Here is a 14,755-nt window from a genome sequence, read left to right as displayed (position 1 = left end):
AGAGAAATAATAAAATGTAAAGGCACTGACAGCTTATAGTTTATTAATATATTGTAAATAAGGACATGGAAACACAACTGTGTCCAAAAGAAGCACAAGGTGGATACAAACAAAATGACATAAAGAAATGGAAACACAAACTCAGTAGGGATGGGAATCGGCATCAGTATCGGTCCAGTACTGGTCAACATTAGTGGATATCAGAGTGTAAACATGTAAATACAAATCATGCTGTTTATGTCTTCAATATTTGATACACAACTGTAGAATTATGTGTTTGAAATGACTCAGCACAAATGTGTGAACAGCTTCAACAACGTCGGTGTGGAATGATACTTGAATTTGTGATACAAAAAAGTGTTATCGTCCCGTCCCTAAAACAAGGAAACATTAAAATGTGGGCAAAATAAAGACATGACAAACCAAAGAAATGCTCGACTTGTCTGAACATCTGTGTACATGTCCTGATGCTGTCACATCTGCTGTTACCAAGGAAACCCCGCGGGGAGGCAAAGAAGTGCCGGAAGGTGTACGGCATGGAGAAGAGAGACATGTGGTGCACAGCATGTCGCTGGAAAAAAGCCTGTCAGAGATTCACCGACTAATCCCCCGTGAGGTGAGCTCTTCCTCACCGAGTGATGCGAGGCGGACTCTTCCACCGAGGGTTTGTGGGGGGGGGGGTTTCTTTACGATGGAGCTCTTGGTGTTCTCTTGGGCTTCCTCCATCCCAGCAGGGGCTTCTCTCCTTCTCTCTCTTCAGTTTCCCAACACAACTAAGAAAATGAAAAAAACTAACTTTGTGTACGTTTGGAGACTTTTTCTAAGACTGAGACATTTTCACTCTGATGGAAATAAAGACAAAAAAAATCTCAATTGGATTCTGAACCGTCGGATTGGATTGTTGCCATTTTTAACAGCTGAAATTTAAAGATGTCAGATAAGCTTTTGTTCATTATTGGAGCGTGAGGTCAGCTCCTGTTTCTAGGATGATCCTGAGGCTGAACCAGATTAGCTTGGTAAGACCGCTGCAGCACTTCACACCGAGGCGATCACAGCTCATATGTTTGGTGTAAGCTATAAACCAAATCTATGACATCACCGTCTTCTACAGTCTCACTGGGTATTGACTGTTTATTTGCACCCGATCATACAACTGGTACCAAGTGGAACAAAGAGTTTTCCCTTAATTTTACAAAAACATTTTTGAGAGATATAAAAAATAAAGGAAATATGTTTCCCTCTCTCCTTAAAGAAAACGAGTCAACCTTTAGAAAAGTACTGTATCCACAGTACTCGGCTCAAATGGAGCAGTCAGTGCAGTCAGTGCAGTCTGTGCAGTCTGTGCAGTCTGTGCAGTCTGTGCAGACTGTGCAGACTGTGCAGTCAGTGCAGTCTGTGCAGTCAGTGCAGTCTGTGCAGTCAGTGCAGTCTGTGCAGACTGTGCAGTCAGTGCAGTCTGTGCAGTCTGTGCAGTCTGTGCAGTCAGTGCAGTCTGTGCAGTCAGGGCAGTCTGTGCAGTCTGTGCAGTCAGGGCAGTCTGTGCAGTCTGTGCAGTCAGGGCAGTCTGTGCAGATATTATCAAGTTGTAAACACTTGGCTCGTTCCGGGTGTGTGCGCTCCCTGTAAACATACTGTTAGCCACTAGGTGTCTCTCTTTGTAGACTGAGGTCTGATTTCATCATTCATCGTCGTCATGGAAACCATTTTTAAGTCCATCCCACACTGATAAACATCCCAACGTTTTTACTCAGATCCTGAAAAAGGAAACTGACGAGCAGGTGTTTTTGAGGTCGGTCAGGACGGCACATGTCAGATTCACCTTTGTGCTAATGTTAGCAGCTTTTTGAATGTAGCCTCTGCTGCATGTGCTCCTGACACTGACCTTACCTAATCGCCATAGCAACGTGTGACAAACACACACACACACACACACACACACAGTGCCTGTCCTTCCCTATATCAGCACTTTGAGCAGCCTCCTTGACTAAAGAGGAGTGTGACCCAAAGACCTCTGTCACCATAGTAACACCTGTTACTATGGCATCACGTTAGAAAAGACCACTTTCCAGCAACAGCAGCACACGTGGTCACTGTTGCAGTGATGTTCAGTGATGTTCAGTGATGTTTCTCTGCCTGTGAAACTGTCCATTCACAGATTGCTGGTGTGCTTCCCTCTCAGTGTGTGTGTGTGTGTGTGTGTGTGTGTGTGTGTGTGATCGCCGCTCGCACAAACTTCACAAAGTGCCAATAAAAAGAACATTAAAGAGAAACAGGTAAACTGACCTAATAAAATTGCACTATGTGGCGCTGCGCAAAGACATGTTTTTAATACATGGACCTTTTATATACACGTACGTGTGTGTGTGTGTGTGTGTGTGTGTGTGTGTGTACATACACATCTTTTGTGGAGGGCTTGTTTGGAGGAGGTGTCATCACTGCCGGGTATCAGGCATTTATCAGGGTTCTGCACCTCTGTGGCCCCGTTGTTATAAGCACGTGACGAGCTAACGTCGCGCTGTGTGACGAAGGACAGCGCGGTGTTAGCAGCGCGAGAGGAGGACGAGCGTGTGCCTCGTCTCAGTGACGACACACACACACACACGTACACACACGTTTTATTCTGAAGGCTCAACTCTGTGCTTCCTTTACTTAAATAAGAAAAACTAAATAAAAAAAGCAGTTGATGCTTGTGTACAGAGAGCAGAGATGTGTGGTGAGTGTGATCCTGTCATCAGCTCACTCTGAGGTCCTTTCACACGGTGACTGTTCACAGAGCACTCTGCTGTCTATATACACACCTTACTTCCTGCTCTTCATAAACCTGCTCGGAAAAGTATGTTTGTATCATTGGCTTTAACTGACTCAAGTCTTAGCAGTAGTAACAGTAGCAGCAGCAGCAGTAGTAGTAATAGTAACAGTAACAGCAGCAGTAGCAGCAGTAACAGCATCAGAAGCAGTAGTAGCAGCAGTAACAGCATCAGAAGCAGTAGTAGCAGCAGTAACAGCATCAGCAGCAGTAGTAACAGCATCAGCATCAGAAGCAGTAGTAGCAGCAGTATTAGCATCAGCAGCAGCAGCAGCAGTCATGTTGTATTGAGTGCGTGTGCTGTGGCTCTCTGGACAGTCACGTGTATTGTCAGTGTGTATTTGAGGACCTCGCTGTAACTCGTTACTAAATAGATGAGCGTGGTTGGCGGTGCAGAGATCCATCCCAGATCAAAGCTGATTGTCAGGACTGTTGTACAGATGCAACAAAGAGAGAAGAGAATGCTGAGGCTTGGTTTTCCTGTCGTAGCTCTTGTTTTATTTTTTACAGTGTAATTGCTCATAAATATTGTTTCTGTCTTTTTTAAAAAAAGCTTTAGTGGATATAACACGTCACTCTTCAGTGTGTGTTGCAGCGTTTAGAGGCAAAGTTGTTGAATGTAAAAGCTAGAAAAAGAAACAAGGATATGTGTGTGTGTGTGTGTGTGTGTGTGTGTGTGTGCAGTGTTGCTTCACTGTCTTAGTGCAATGAGCATGTGCTTCATAATGGAACACGTTCTTCTTCTCCTCCTCTCACTCTGTGGCTGTTTCTTTTGTCTTTTGTGTTTTTCTGAATATATGTGATTCTCATGGATATTTTTGTGTGGTTGTTGATGTTAGGCAGGATAACCTTTGACCTTTTGGTCATGATGATTATTTGAAGCTTGCAGGAATCGTTTTTGTAGTTTTTTGGAATCCTGCCCTGCACATTCCAACAACTCCTCTCCGCTGCAGTGATGACTGTCCCGTCACCTTGTCCTCTTCCATTTCCTGTGTGTCTCCAGCTTTACTGTGGTCCCACCTAAAGCCTTTACCCAGTTTATTAAGCTAAACTAAAACCCTTGAAATGTGCACAAAAAAAACCTTTGTGTTTTTCAAATATGTCAAAAACAAACAACAAAAAAAAACCTTTGTGTGCTGCTTTTGTTGAATGTCAGTTGTCAGTTGTGTGTGTGCAGCAGCAGCAGCAGCAAAGCCAAATCAAATGTAATGAATTGTAACGGCAGCTCCTCATCCTGTGTCTGTCTGTCTGTCTGTCTGTCTCTCTGTCTGTCTGTGTCTGTCTGTCACTTCACAGTCCAGTCATAACATCATGCTGTCATAGCAAGGAGCTAACACCGCTAACTGCAATGCAGCAGTTGCGTTCCATATTAGCAACCACTGTTAGCATTAGCAGTGTGCACACACACACACACACACAGCATAGCAACATGTCGATGTTTAAAAACGACAGAGTTCATGACCTCACACAGGCTCCTCCCACAAAGAGGAAGATCAATATTGCATAAAGCATGATGACGAGGAAACAACGTTCATGTTTCTTCCAAAACTTAAGATTTTTACAGACCAAATAACAGTAGAACCAGGAAAACTAGAACCAGTACTTGAGTGCTACTGGTTCATTGTAGCTGGCCCAAGGTTTCAATAATCACACAGAGACCTGTGTCCCGTCCTCGTCCAACACTAAATCATCATTTGTCAGTCAGTAGCAGTGTTGTTGTGAGAGGGCAGCAACAATAACCACGGCAACCGCTCCCATCAAAACACATCTAAAGACTATATTTTGCTTATGTTTATGCAAAATGTGAGTTCAGCTTGTTTGGGTTGAAATAAGCTTTGAGATGAGAGATTATTAGAGATTAGATGTTAAAAACACGAGGATCTTAAACAATGTTATGACTTAACTGTGATGTGAAGTGTTTCCCCGCTCTGAAAACTGACTCTTGCTTTGTTTTGTTGTTTTTTTATCGATTGATCGATCAGTTGTTCGGTTGAGTTTGAGGTTGTTTTGCATCTCACACATCGCTCATTTGATTTTTCCTGTTTGTTTCCGTGTTTGGAAACACTGAACACTGAAGGGTTTATTATGCGTTAACATTTTGCCTTTTCAGTAACTGATAACCCGAGAGTGAATGACTTTGTTTTCCCCTTAATGTAAGCGCACACACACACACACACACACACACACACACACACACACACACACACAGTGAGGTCACTGTGTGACATCATGCAGTCTCTTACCCTATCAGAACTGAACGCTTCACCATAATTAAACCATGTTTTAACCCATAAACAGTCATTTTAAGGTGTGACAGAACATGACGACCCCAAATGACCCTCACTTTCACACACACACACACACACACACACACACACACAGTGCTAATAACATTTTGGGGGAAACACAACGTCAGCCTTGGGCCACAGTTCCTTGTGTGTGTGTGTGTGTGTGTGAGATCAGACCGTGGTCATGACCTCACACACACAGAGACACACACACACGCACAGAGGAAGCACTTTGTGAGGAGTGGTGCACTCAAAGAGTATTTGTGTGAATGTCAAGTCTGTGACTAAAGTGCTTGAAAAGATGGATGACTATGTGTGATGCTGATAAATGTGATCTATGTGACCGAAAGAAAATAAATCTGAACGCAAGATGTCTGTTGTTGGGTCATCATTATTATTATTATTATTATTATTATCATTATTATTGTTATTATTATTATTATTATCATTATTATTATTATTATTATCATTATTATTGTTATTATTATTATTATTATTATTATTATTATTATTATTATTATCATTATTATTATTATTATTATCATCATCATCGCCATTATTGTTATTAGTATTATTATTATCATTATCATATTATCATCACTATTATTATTATTACTATCACCATTATATTGCTATTATTATTATTATTGTTGTTATTATTATTATCATCACTATCATTATTATTATTGTTATTATTAATATCAATATTATTATTATTGTTATTATTATTATTATTACTAATATTATTATTATTACTATTGTCATTATATAATTAGTATTACTATTATTATTATTGTTGTTATTTAAATCAGTCTTTGTTATGTGGATTTAAAAACCCACCGTTTGAGATAAAAACTTTCAAAGGTTGAAGGATCGACTCATTCATGAACTCTTCTGACCCCTAGTGGACAGGAGTGGGTATTGTTTGGCAGAGCTTTGAGGACTGTTCAGATCCAGCTGTATAAAATAGTTAATCATCAAAATAAGTGAAGGTCCAGATGAGGCTTAGATGTGGAAGTTATTAAGATTTTAAGATTAAGATTTGTATTTCTCAGTCTCAGTGTGAACAGCAGCTCCAGTGCACATGTGTCACATCCATGTCACAGGTGTGAGGGAAGAACACAAACGCACACACACACACACACACACACACACACGTGACACTTCTTTACAGCAGCACTTTTCAAATTTATTGAGACTGATTGGTTTTTGCAAATTATAGTCAAGCTAAATCTTCCACTAAACAAGAAGTTAGAAAGAGGCTTCGTCGGCCCAACATCAACACAGGAGGCTCATGGTCGACCGTGATCAGTACAATCAACCCCAAAAATATCTGCACAAGAGCACTTCAATCTGCCCGGAAACAAAACAGATGTAAAAACAGGACAGTCGTTTTTTTTGTTGATTATTTCACACATTTTGTTACAAACACAAGTTTATGATAATCATCAATATAAAGTCAGTATCATATTGAACAATATTCCCAATGAAAATAAACAAACCTCCAGCTCCGGGGCTTTTAAAACCAAAGACCCTCCGGAAACTTGAGAGAGGAAAATAAATAATATATAATAGCAATATAAATTCATATATATGAAGGTATACACACATCACTCTTAGTAGAAGAACAAAATCTAATGTAAAAAGCGCCAATTTTTTTGAAATATAGTATCATATATACCCATATCTATGGCTTCATGATTTGCACGTGTGAATCAAGCTATACAGGCTAAATGAGGATTGCAATTGGTACACGTCTAAGAATACCCAGAATTCATCTGCAATACAGAGCAAACACTTCCAGTTTTGCATCATGAGGAATGAGACAGTTGTGTGCAGAAGACATCGCTTTGGTATGACAACAAAATCAACACAGGCATGCAGTTAGAAGAGCACAGAGGCGGGAAACACAAGAAAAGTCTCATCTCTCTGTTCCACGCGCGGAACACACGCGGAACACGCGCATAACACACACACGGAACACACGCGGAACACACACACGGAACACACGCGGAACACACGCGGAACACGCATGGAACACGCACGGAACACACGCGGAACACGCATGGAACACGCGCATAACACACACACGGAACACACACGGAACACACGCGGAACACACGCGGAACACGTCATCCAGGCACATGTCGAGGGGGTTGATGGCAGACATTTATTTTTCCTGAAGAAACAACCCGGTATGAGGAAGAGGACGTACAGTACAGGCTGTGAGTGTGTGTGTGTGTGGGGGGGGGGGGGGGCGGTCACTGTGGCACCTTCCTGCCACACACACACACACACACACACACACACACACGTACGGCCACCATTAACATTCATAAAAAATCCATTGTCTTTCTACTATTGTGTCACCTCATAAATGGCTTGGCAAACACAAACAGTCAATAAATAATAAACAAAGACGAGGCCTGACATGAACAATGATTCTGTCAGAGGGGGATTATGGGATGTGCAGTCCATGGCAACTCAATGTTTCCCAGAGTTATTTTCTCTTTATGGAAATTCAAACAGTAAGAAAAATAACAAGACAAAAATCCACCGGTGTCTCTGACGTCCACATGCGAGTGTGTGTCTGTGTGAAGGCGTGTGACAGCAGACACACACTCGTGGACACATCCTGCATTTCCTCTTGATTGTGGCGACACCAGGACGTGGAGACACATGATGTTTCACGCAGCCCTTCATAAACATGTTATATTCACCCTTCTTAAAAAACTGGGACACAATTTAAAACACCCCAACAACAACATAAAAAAACAACACAATAATTACAAAGGCACCTGCACACACACACACGCACACGCACACACACCAACCAGGAAACAAAAGCACTTCATGTATACAAATTGGTTTTGGTTTGCTGTGAATCAATTAGTGTACATTAGTGACGCCAAAGCATGTGCAGAATATAGGTTTCAATCAATATCAAGAACAGAAATGTTGGACGTTGAAGTTGAATTCTCCTCCTTCGTGATTCAACAAAAGAAGAAGAAGAAGAAGAAGAAGAAAATGAAGACGGAAAAAGTGTAAACTGGCACAATAAAGGTCGATAAAAGCCCCATGGCTTCCTGTCCACAACAAGGCAAAGTATAAAAGCTGTTTTCCCTTATACAAGATAGAAAATATCAAAAAATGACACACAATAAAGCTTAGCATCCAGCACTTAATAATTAACATAACAATAATAATAATAATAATAATAATAATAATAATAGAAACATCAACAACAGTAATCATAGTTCTGAAAATCGTAATAAGAAGACAGAATTTGTCCCTCTTGAATTGTCAATAACTTGGAGATAAATGTTATTTTGACGCACACACACACACACACACGCGCACACACACACGCGCACACACACACACACACACACACGCACAGACACACACACACACACACAGATGGAATGACTCTTAAAAAAACTTTTTTTTTTCTCATTTCAATAAATAGCTGTTAAACAAAACAAATGAACATTACATTACAAATGTTTAATTTTTGATCGTCTTCTTTTAAAACCCAACAAAGCTGAGAAACAGGAAAAATAAATCCACCCTAATCTAAAGAGTCTGCATAATCTGTGTTAAAAATGAAACAATAAAACCCAGAGAGACACAGTCAGGATGGAGGTCGGCCATCGTGTGCTTGTGTTGGGTTTTTCAGAAGCTGATTTGTATTTTAAAGAAAAACAAAAAACAACCTCTTTGTATCTCTCCATCTGACACACACACACACACACACACACACACACACACACCTCACTCTGTATTTTAAAATCCCAGAAAACTGTTTATGTACATTGGTCTAAAACACTCCTGTAGGAAATTCTGTTGGAATGAACTGATAAGAAACTTAAAGATTACAAACCCACTGACTGAAAGGCAAAGGCTATGTGTCTATATTTAATAAATATGTGTATTTATACATATATGTGTATATATTCACACATATGTATAAATATATGTGTATACACACATATATGTGTATATATGTGTGTAAACATATATGTGTATGTGTGTATACCTATATGTGTATATACACATATATAAATATATGTGTATATACACATATATTATATACACATATAAATATATGTGTATATACACATATATGTATATACACATATATTTATATATGTGTATATACATATATGTGTATATACACATATATGTGTATATACACATATATGTGTATATACGTGTATATACACATATATAAATATATGTGTATATACACATATATTTATATATGTGTATATACACGTATATACACATATATGTGTATATACATATGTGTGTATATACACATATATGTGTATATGTGTATATATATACACATATATGTGTATACATATATGTACATACATATATGTACATACATACCTGCATATTTGTATATGTATATATGTATATATATATACATACATATATGTATATGTATGTATATATATATATACGTGTATACATGTATGTATACATACATGTCTACATACATGTAGACATGTATGTATATAGAGAGCTGAACAAATGTATTAGACCACCGTGTGTGTGTGTGTGTGTGTGTGTGCCACAGCTGTCCGTCATTAACATCATTGTATTGATCAAAATCAGTTGTTATATTTCTGTGATGGTTAATGACAGAAATATAATAAATGAAGTAATTTAACCAAAATGATATATTTATAATTATTATCCATGAATTTTCAAATTCACTGTTTAAAAAAACAAAAACAAAAACAACAGAATAAATAGTAAAGCACTTGATTATTTCTTGATTAAAAGGTCACATGACTTGCCTTCCTGAACACAACACACAGGTTCAGTGGTTGAGTCGTGCTTTGATCACACCAACATTTCCAGCTTCAAACACGTTCTGACAGGTGGTCTCATACGTTTGTCATGCACTGTATATACATATACATATATACATATACATAAACATATATATATATATATGTATATGTATATGTATGTATAAAACCAGCAGTCTGCACACAGATTCAGTGATGTCTCTTCATGGTGGTAATAACAGTCAAGAGGACTTGAACATCCTTAAAGGTAGGCGCGGTCACCAAGTGGTTTTTAGATAAAGATCGGATCAAAAAATGTAAACCACGGTTTGGGGGTTTGATACAAGTCAATTGTCATTAAAGTGCAAGTCTGTGGCAGTAGGACTCTGCATCAACACGTGTGTGTGTGTGTGTGTGTGTCTGTGTGTGTGTGTGTGTCACATGACACACAAAGTTTTGCAATAGATTTCCGACGCTCCGCTCAGTCGCAGAGACACTTTCTCATCACGGTGGGAGCAGGACACTCGTCACTGATCCTTGGTTTCCATGGAGACTGTGATGGCAAACATACAAAGTTGTAGTCTAGCGTTGGTCGTGTCCTTGGCAGCGTCCCCGTTGATTCCTGGTGCCACAAAAACCAGCGGACTCGGCCTGAGTCCGTGGAGAGGAATCACAAAAACACTGCATCAGAATCAGTCACAAGACCACGAGCTACCGCCGCCGCCGCCGCTTCCTCTTCTACTGTGTGTGTGTGTGTGTGTGTGTGTGTGTGTGTGGATCATTGTCGCGCATCACCCCACAGCGTTTCCGTTCACAGGAAGGACCTCCCCCTGTGGGACGCCGTGGGTAAAGAGAGCAGCCATTCCTGCCCAACAGATCTGCAGAGATCTTCAGAGACTGGTAGACGAGCCGCGGGCAGTGAAGCAGGTTCTAGGAGATCCAGGTGAAGTCCCGTTCGCTCCCCCCATTCTGCTGCTCCCCCTCTGGCGCCGAGGAGTCGCTCTCCTCCTTGTCATTGTCCAGCGATCGCTGCGTCTCGCCGCTCATCCCTGAGTCCTTCCACTTCACTCCCTCCTCCTCTCCTTCTCCCATCAGCTCGCCGTCCGCCTCCGCCATCATCTCCTCCTCTGCCTCGGCGTCCCCGTCGCACTCCGCCTGGTCGTCGTGGAAGCGGTCGCCGGGATACAGCTCCTCCTCTGGGGAGATGTCCCCGCCCACCTCGCCGTTGTGGTCCAGCAGTGCCGCCATTCCGCGGCCAGAGCAGTCAGCACAGACGCCATGGCGACGGGAGCCGTGTTTGATTCCGACGCTGGCTGCGGACATGAAGACGCGGCTGCACACTTTACACACGTACTTCTTGTCTTTGCTGTGGACCTGTGGACGCAAACACGCAGCACAGTTAGACATCGGCATTTGCACGTGACTGCCCCCTGCTGGCAACAGTGTGCTCTTCCTCACCAGCGTGTGCCTCTTCATGTGCTCCCTCCTGGTGAACTTCTTGCCACAGATCTCACACGGGTACGGCCGCTCGCCCGTGTGAGAGCGCATGTGCCTCTTCAGGATGCACTGGTGCATGGCGGAGAAGCTGCAGTACGGACACTTGAACTTCTTACGGATCACTGTGAAGTCGTTCACTGCAGGGACAGAGAGGGAGGGGGGGGGAGGGGGAGGGAGGAGCTGAATGAATGAAGCTCATGTAGAGAAACCCAGACGTCACTTTTCAGTTGTTACATTTAATTAGCAGCATGGTCTAGAAATGTACCATCAATTCCCATGGCCACCCCAATCCCAGTGAAGGCTACAGTTGCCCTGGCAACAGCTCTTCCTCCAATGCTAAAGCAATAAAGGCAACGAGATACTATAAACACACAACAGTGGCTCTGCCTCCGCCTTCAGAAGAGTCTCTGCTGCGGACGGAGGAGAAAACACACACACACACACACACACACACACAGACACTTACGACGGGAGGCTTTAACTTGTCCATGTCTTACTCCTGTGTGGACGTCAGCTGATCTAATGACCTCAAGGTCGACTTAATGCTAGTTGAGTGAGGTGAAGGGTGAAGACACTGACTGTGGTAGACATGGATTTGATCTGTGAAGGTTTCCACTCAGTATTAGTGAGGTTCCATCAAACCACAGAAAACCTCAAGCAACTTCTCACCCTCACCATCGTCTTCGGCGTCTGCTTTTTGACCAACAAAGAGTGAGGAAGAGGAGTTCACGTTCATCTGCGACAAAGCTACAAAAGCCTAACTAAGTGTCACTGACTAAGTGTCACTGACTAAGTGTCACTGACTAAGTGTCACTGACTAAGTGTAAGTGACTAAGTGTCACTGACTAAGTGTCACTGACTAAGTGTAAGTGACTAAGTGTCACTGACTAAGTGTCACTGACTTAGTGTAAGTGACTAAGTGTCACTGACTAAGTGTAACTGACTAAGTGTCACTGACTAAGTGTAAGTGACTAAGTGTCACTGACTAAGTGTCACTGACTAAGTGTCACTGACTAAGTGTAAGTGACTAAGTGTCACTGACTAAGTGTCACTGACTTAGTGTAAGTGACTAAGTGTCACTGACTAAGTGTAACTGACTAAGTGTCACTGACTAAGTGTAAGTGACTAAGTGTCACTGACTAAGTGTCACTGACTAAGTGTCACTGACTAAGTGTAAGTGACTAAGTGGCACTGACTAAGTGTAAGTGACTAAGTGTCACTGACTTAGTGTAAGTGACTAAGTGTCACTGACTTAGTGTAAGTGACTAAGTGTAAGTGACTAAGTGTAACTGACTAAGTGTAACTGACTAAGTGTCACTGACTAAGTGTAAGTGACTAAGTGTCACTGACTAAGTGTCACTGACTAAGTGTCACTGACTAAGTGTAAGTGACTAAGTGGCACTGACTAAGTGTAAGTGACTAAGTGTCACTGACTAAGTGTAAGTGACTAAGTGTAAGTGACTAAGTGTAAGTGACTAAGTGACGTTCATGAGTTCTTAACTGATGATTAAATGAAGTGATTTTTTAAATTGAAACAGGTTCACAATATTGTCATCTTCTCAAATCAGATTATTCTCCAGTTTCTTTGAACGTAAATGTTCCGTCTTTGGTTTATGGACAAACTCAAACTCAAACTCAAACTCAAACTCAAACTCCGAATTTTCGGACATTTTATGAAAGAAAAACCTTGTGAATGAATCGAGAGAAGAGTCGACAGATGACTCAGTTACCAACATGATTACTAGTTGTCTCCCCGCAGGGAACCCTCAAAACAGTCTGAATATTAATCAACACACATGTGAAAGAGGGCGGAGCCTCGCATCGTCTGTCGCTCATGTGGGAGTGGCTCAGTACAAAGACGCTCATAATCCTGCCTACTACAGCTTTAACAGTCAACACATCAAAAAAATCAGGATTCACGTGAACATGACACACACTGGTCAACGTTCACTGCACGCACGCACACACACACACACACACACACACACACAGGGAATCACCAAACTGTCATTACCTCCATCAGCACATGTGGACGTATGTTCGACACTGGACACCAGAAACACACAAACTACACAAGGTTAGAGTTTGTTTCATGTGAATATGTGTGAACATGTGTGAATATGTGTGAACATGTGTGAACATGTGTAAATATGTGTGAATATCAAATTGTGTTGATTTTATGTGTTTTTTTTTTGGTTTTATCTAATTGTGTGATTTTAATTCATTATGTTTGTAAAGTGTCCTTGAGTAACCTGAAAGGCGCTTTTAAATTAAATTTATTATTATTATTATTATTATTATGTACAGTCTGCTTCTGTGTCACAGACACACAACATGTACAGTCTGCTGTGTCACAGACACACAACATGTACAGTATGCTGCATCACAGACACACAACATGTACTGTCTGCTGTGTCAGACACACAACATGTAGAGTCTGCTTCTGTGTCACAGACACACAACATGTACAGTCTGCGACACACAACATGTACAGTCTGCTGTGTCACAGACACACATGTACAGTCTGCTGTGTCACAGACACACAACATGTACAGTCTGCTGTGTCACAGACACACAACATGTACAGTCTGCTTCTGTGTCACAGACACACATGTACAGTCCGCTGCGTCACAGACACACAACATGTACAGTCTGCTGTGTCACAGACACACATGTACAGTCTGCTGTGTCACAGACACACAACATGTACAGTCTGCTGTGTCACAGACACACAACATGTACAGTCTGCTTCTGTGTCACAGACACACAACATGTACAGTCTGCTGTGTCACAGACACACAACATGTACAGTCTGCTGTGTCACAGACACACATGTACAGTCTGCTGTGTCACAGACACACAACATGTACAGTCTACTTCTGTGTCACAGACACACAACATGTACTGTCTGCTGTGTCAGACACACAACATGTACAGTCTGCTTCTGTGTCACAGACACACAACATGTACAGTCTGCTGTGTCACAGACACACAACATGTACAGTCTGCGACACAACATGTACAGTATGCTGCATCACAGACACACAACATGTACAGTCTGCTTCTGTGTCACAGACACACATGTACAGTCTGCTGTGTCACAGACACACAACATGTACAGTCTGCTGTGTCACAGACACACAACATATACAGTCTGCTGTGTCACAGACACACAACATGTACAGTCTGCGACACAACATGTACAGTATGCTGCATCACAGACACACAACATATACAGTCTGCTGTGTCACAGACACACACATGTACAGTCTGCTGTGTCACAGACACACAACATGTACAGTCTGCTGTGTCACAGACACACAACATATACAGTCTGCTGTGTCACAGACACACAACAT

General features: G+C 41.6%; 1 protein-coding gene across 1 annotated transcript in view; it reads left to right on the top strand.

Moving 5' to 3' along the window:
- Nucleotides 1–5,465, top strand: part of slc2a4rg (SLC2A4 regulator) — a 47,382-nt gene extending 41,917 nt beyond the window's left edge. The window contains exon 8 of the mRNA XM_058642722.1: nt 494–5,465. Within this exon, the coding sequence (XP_058498705.1) occupies nt 494–605 (112 nt within the window). The 3' untranslated portion in view covers nt 606–5,465. The remainder of the gene's footprint in view (nt 1–493) is intronic.
- Nucleotides 5,466–14,755: the final 9,290 nt, after the last annotated feature.

Source organism: Solea solea, chromosome 11, assembly GCF_958295425.1.
Source record: "Solea solea chromosome 11, fSolSol10.1, whole genome shotgun sequence".
NCBI classification, from domain to species: Eukaryota; Metazoa; Chordata; class Actinopteri; order Pleuronectiformes; family Soleidae; genus Solea; species Solea solea.
This window is presented reverse-complemented; position numbering and strand designations above follow the sequence as displayed.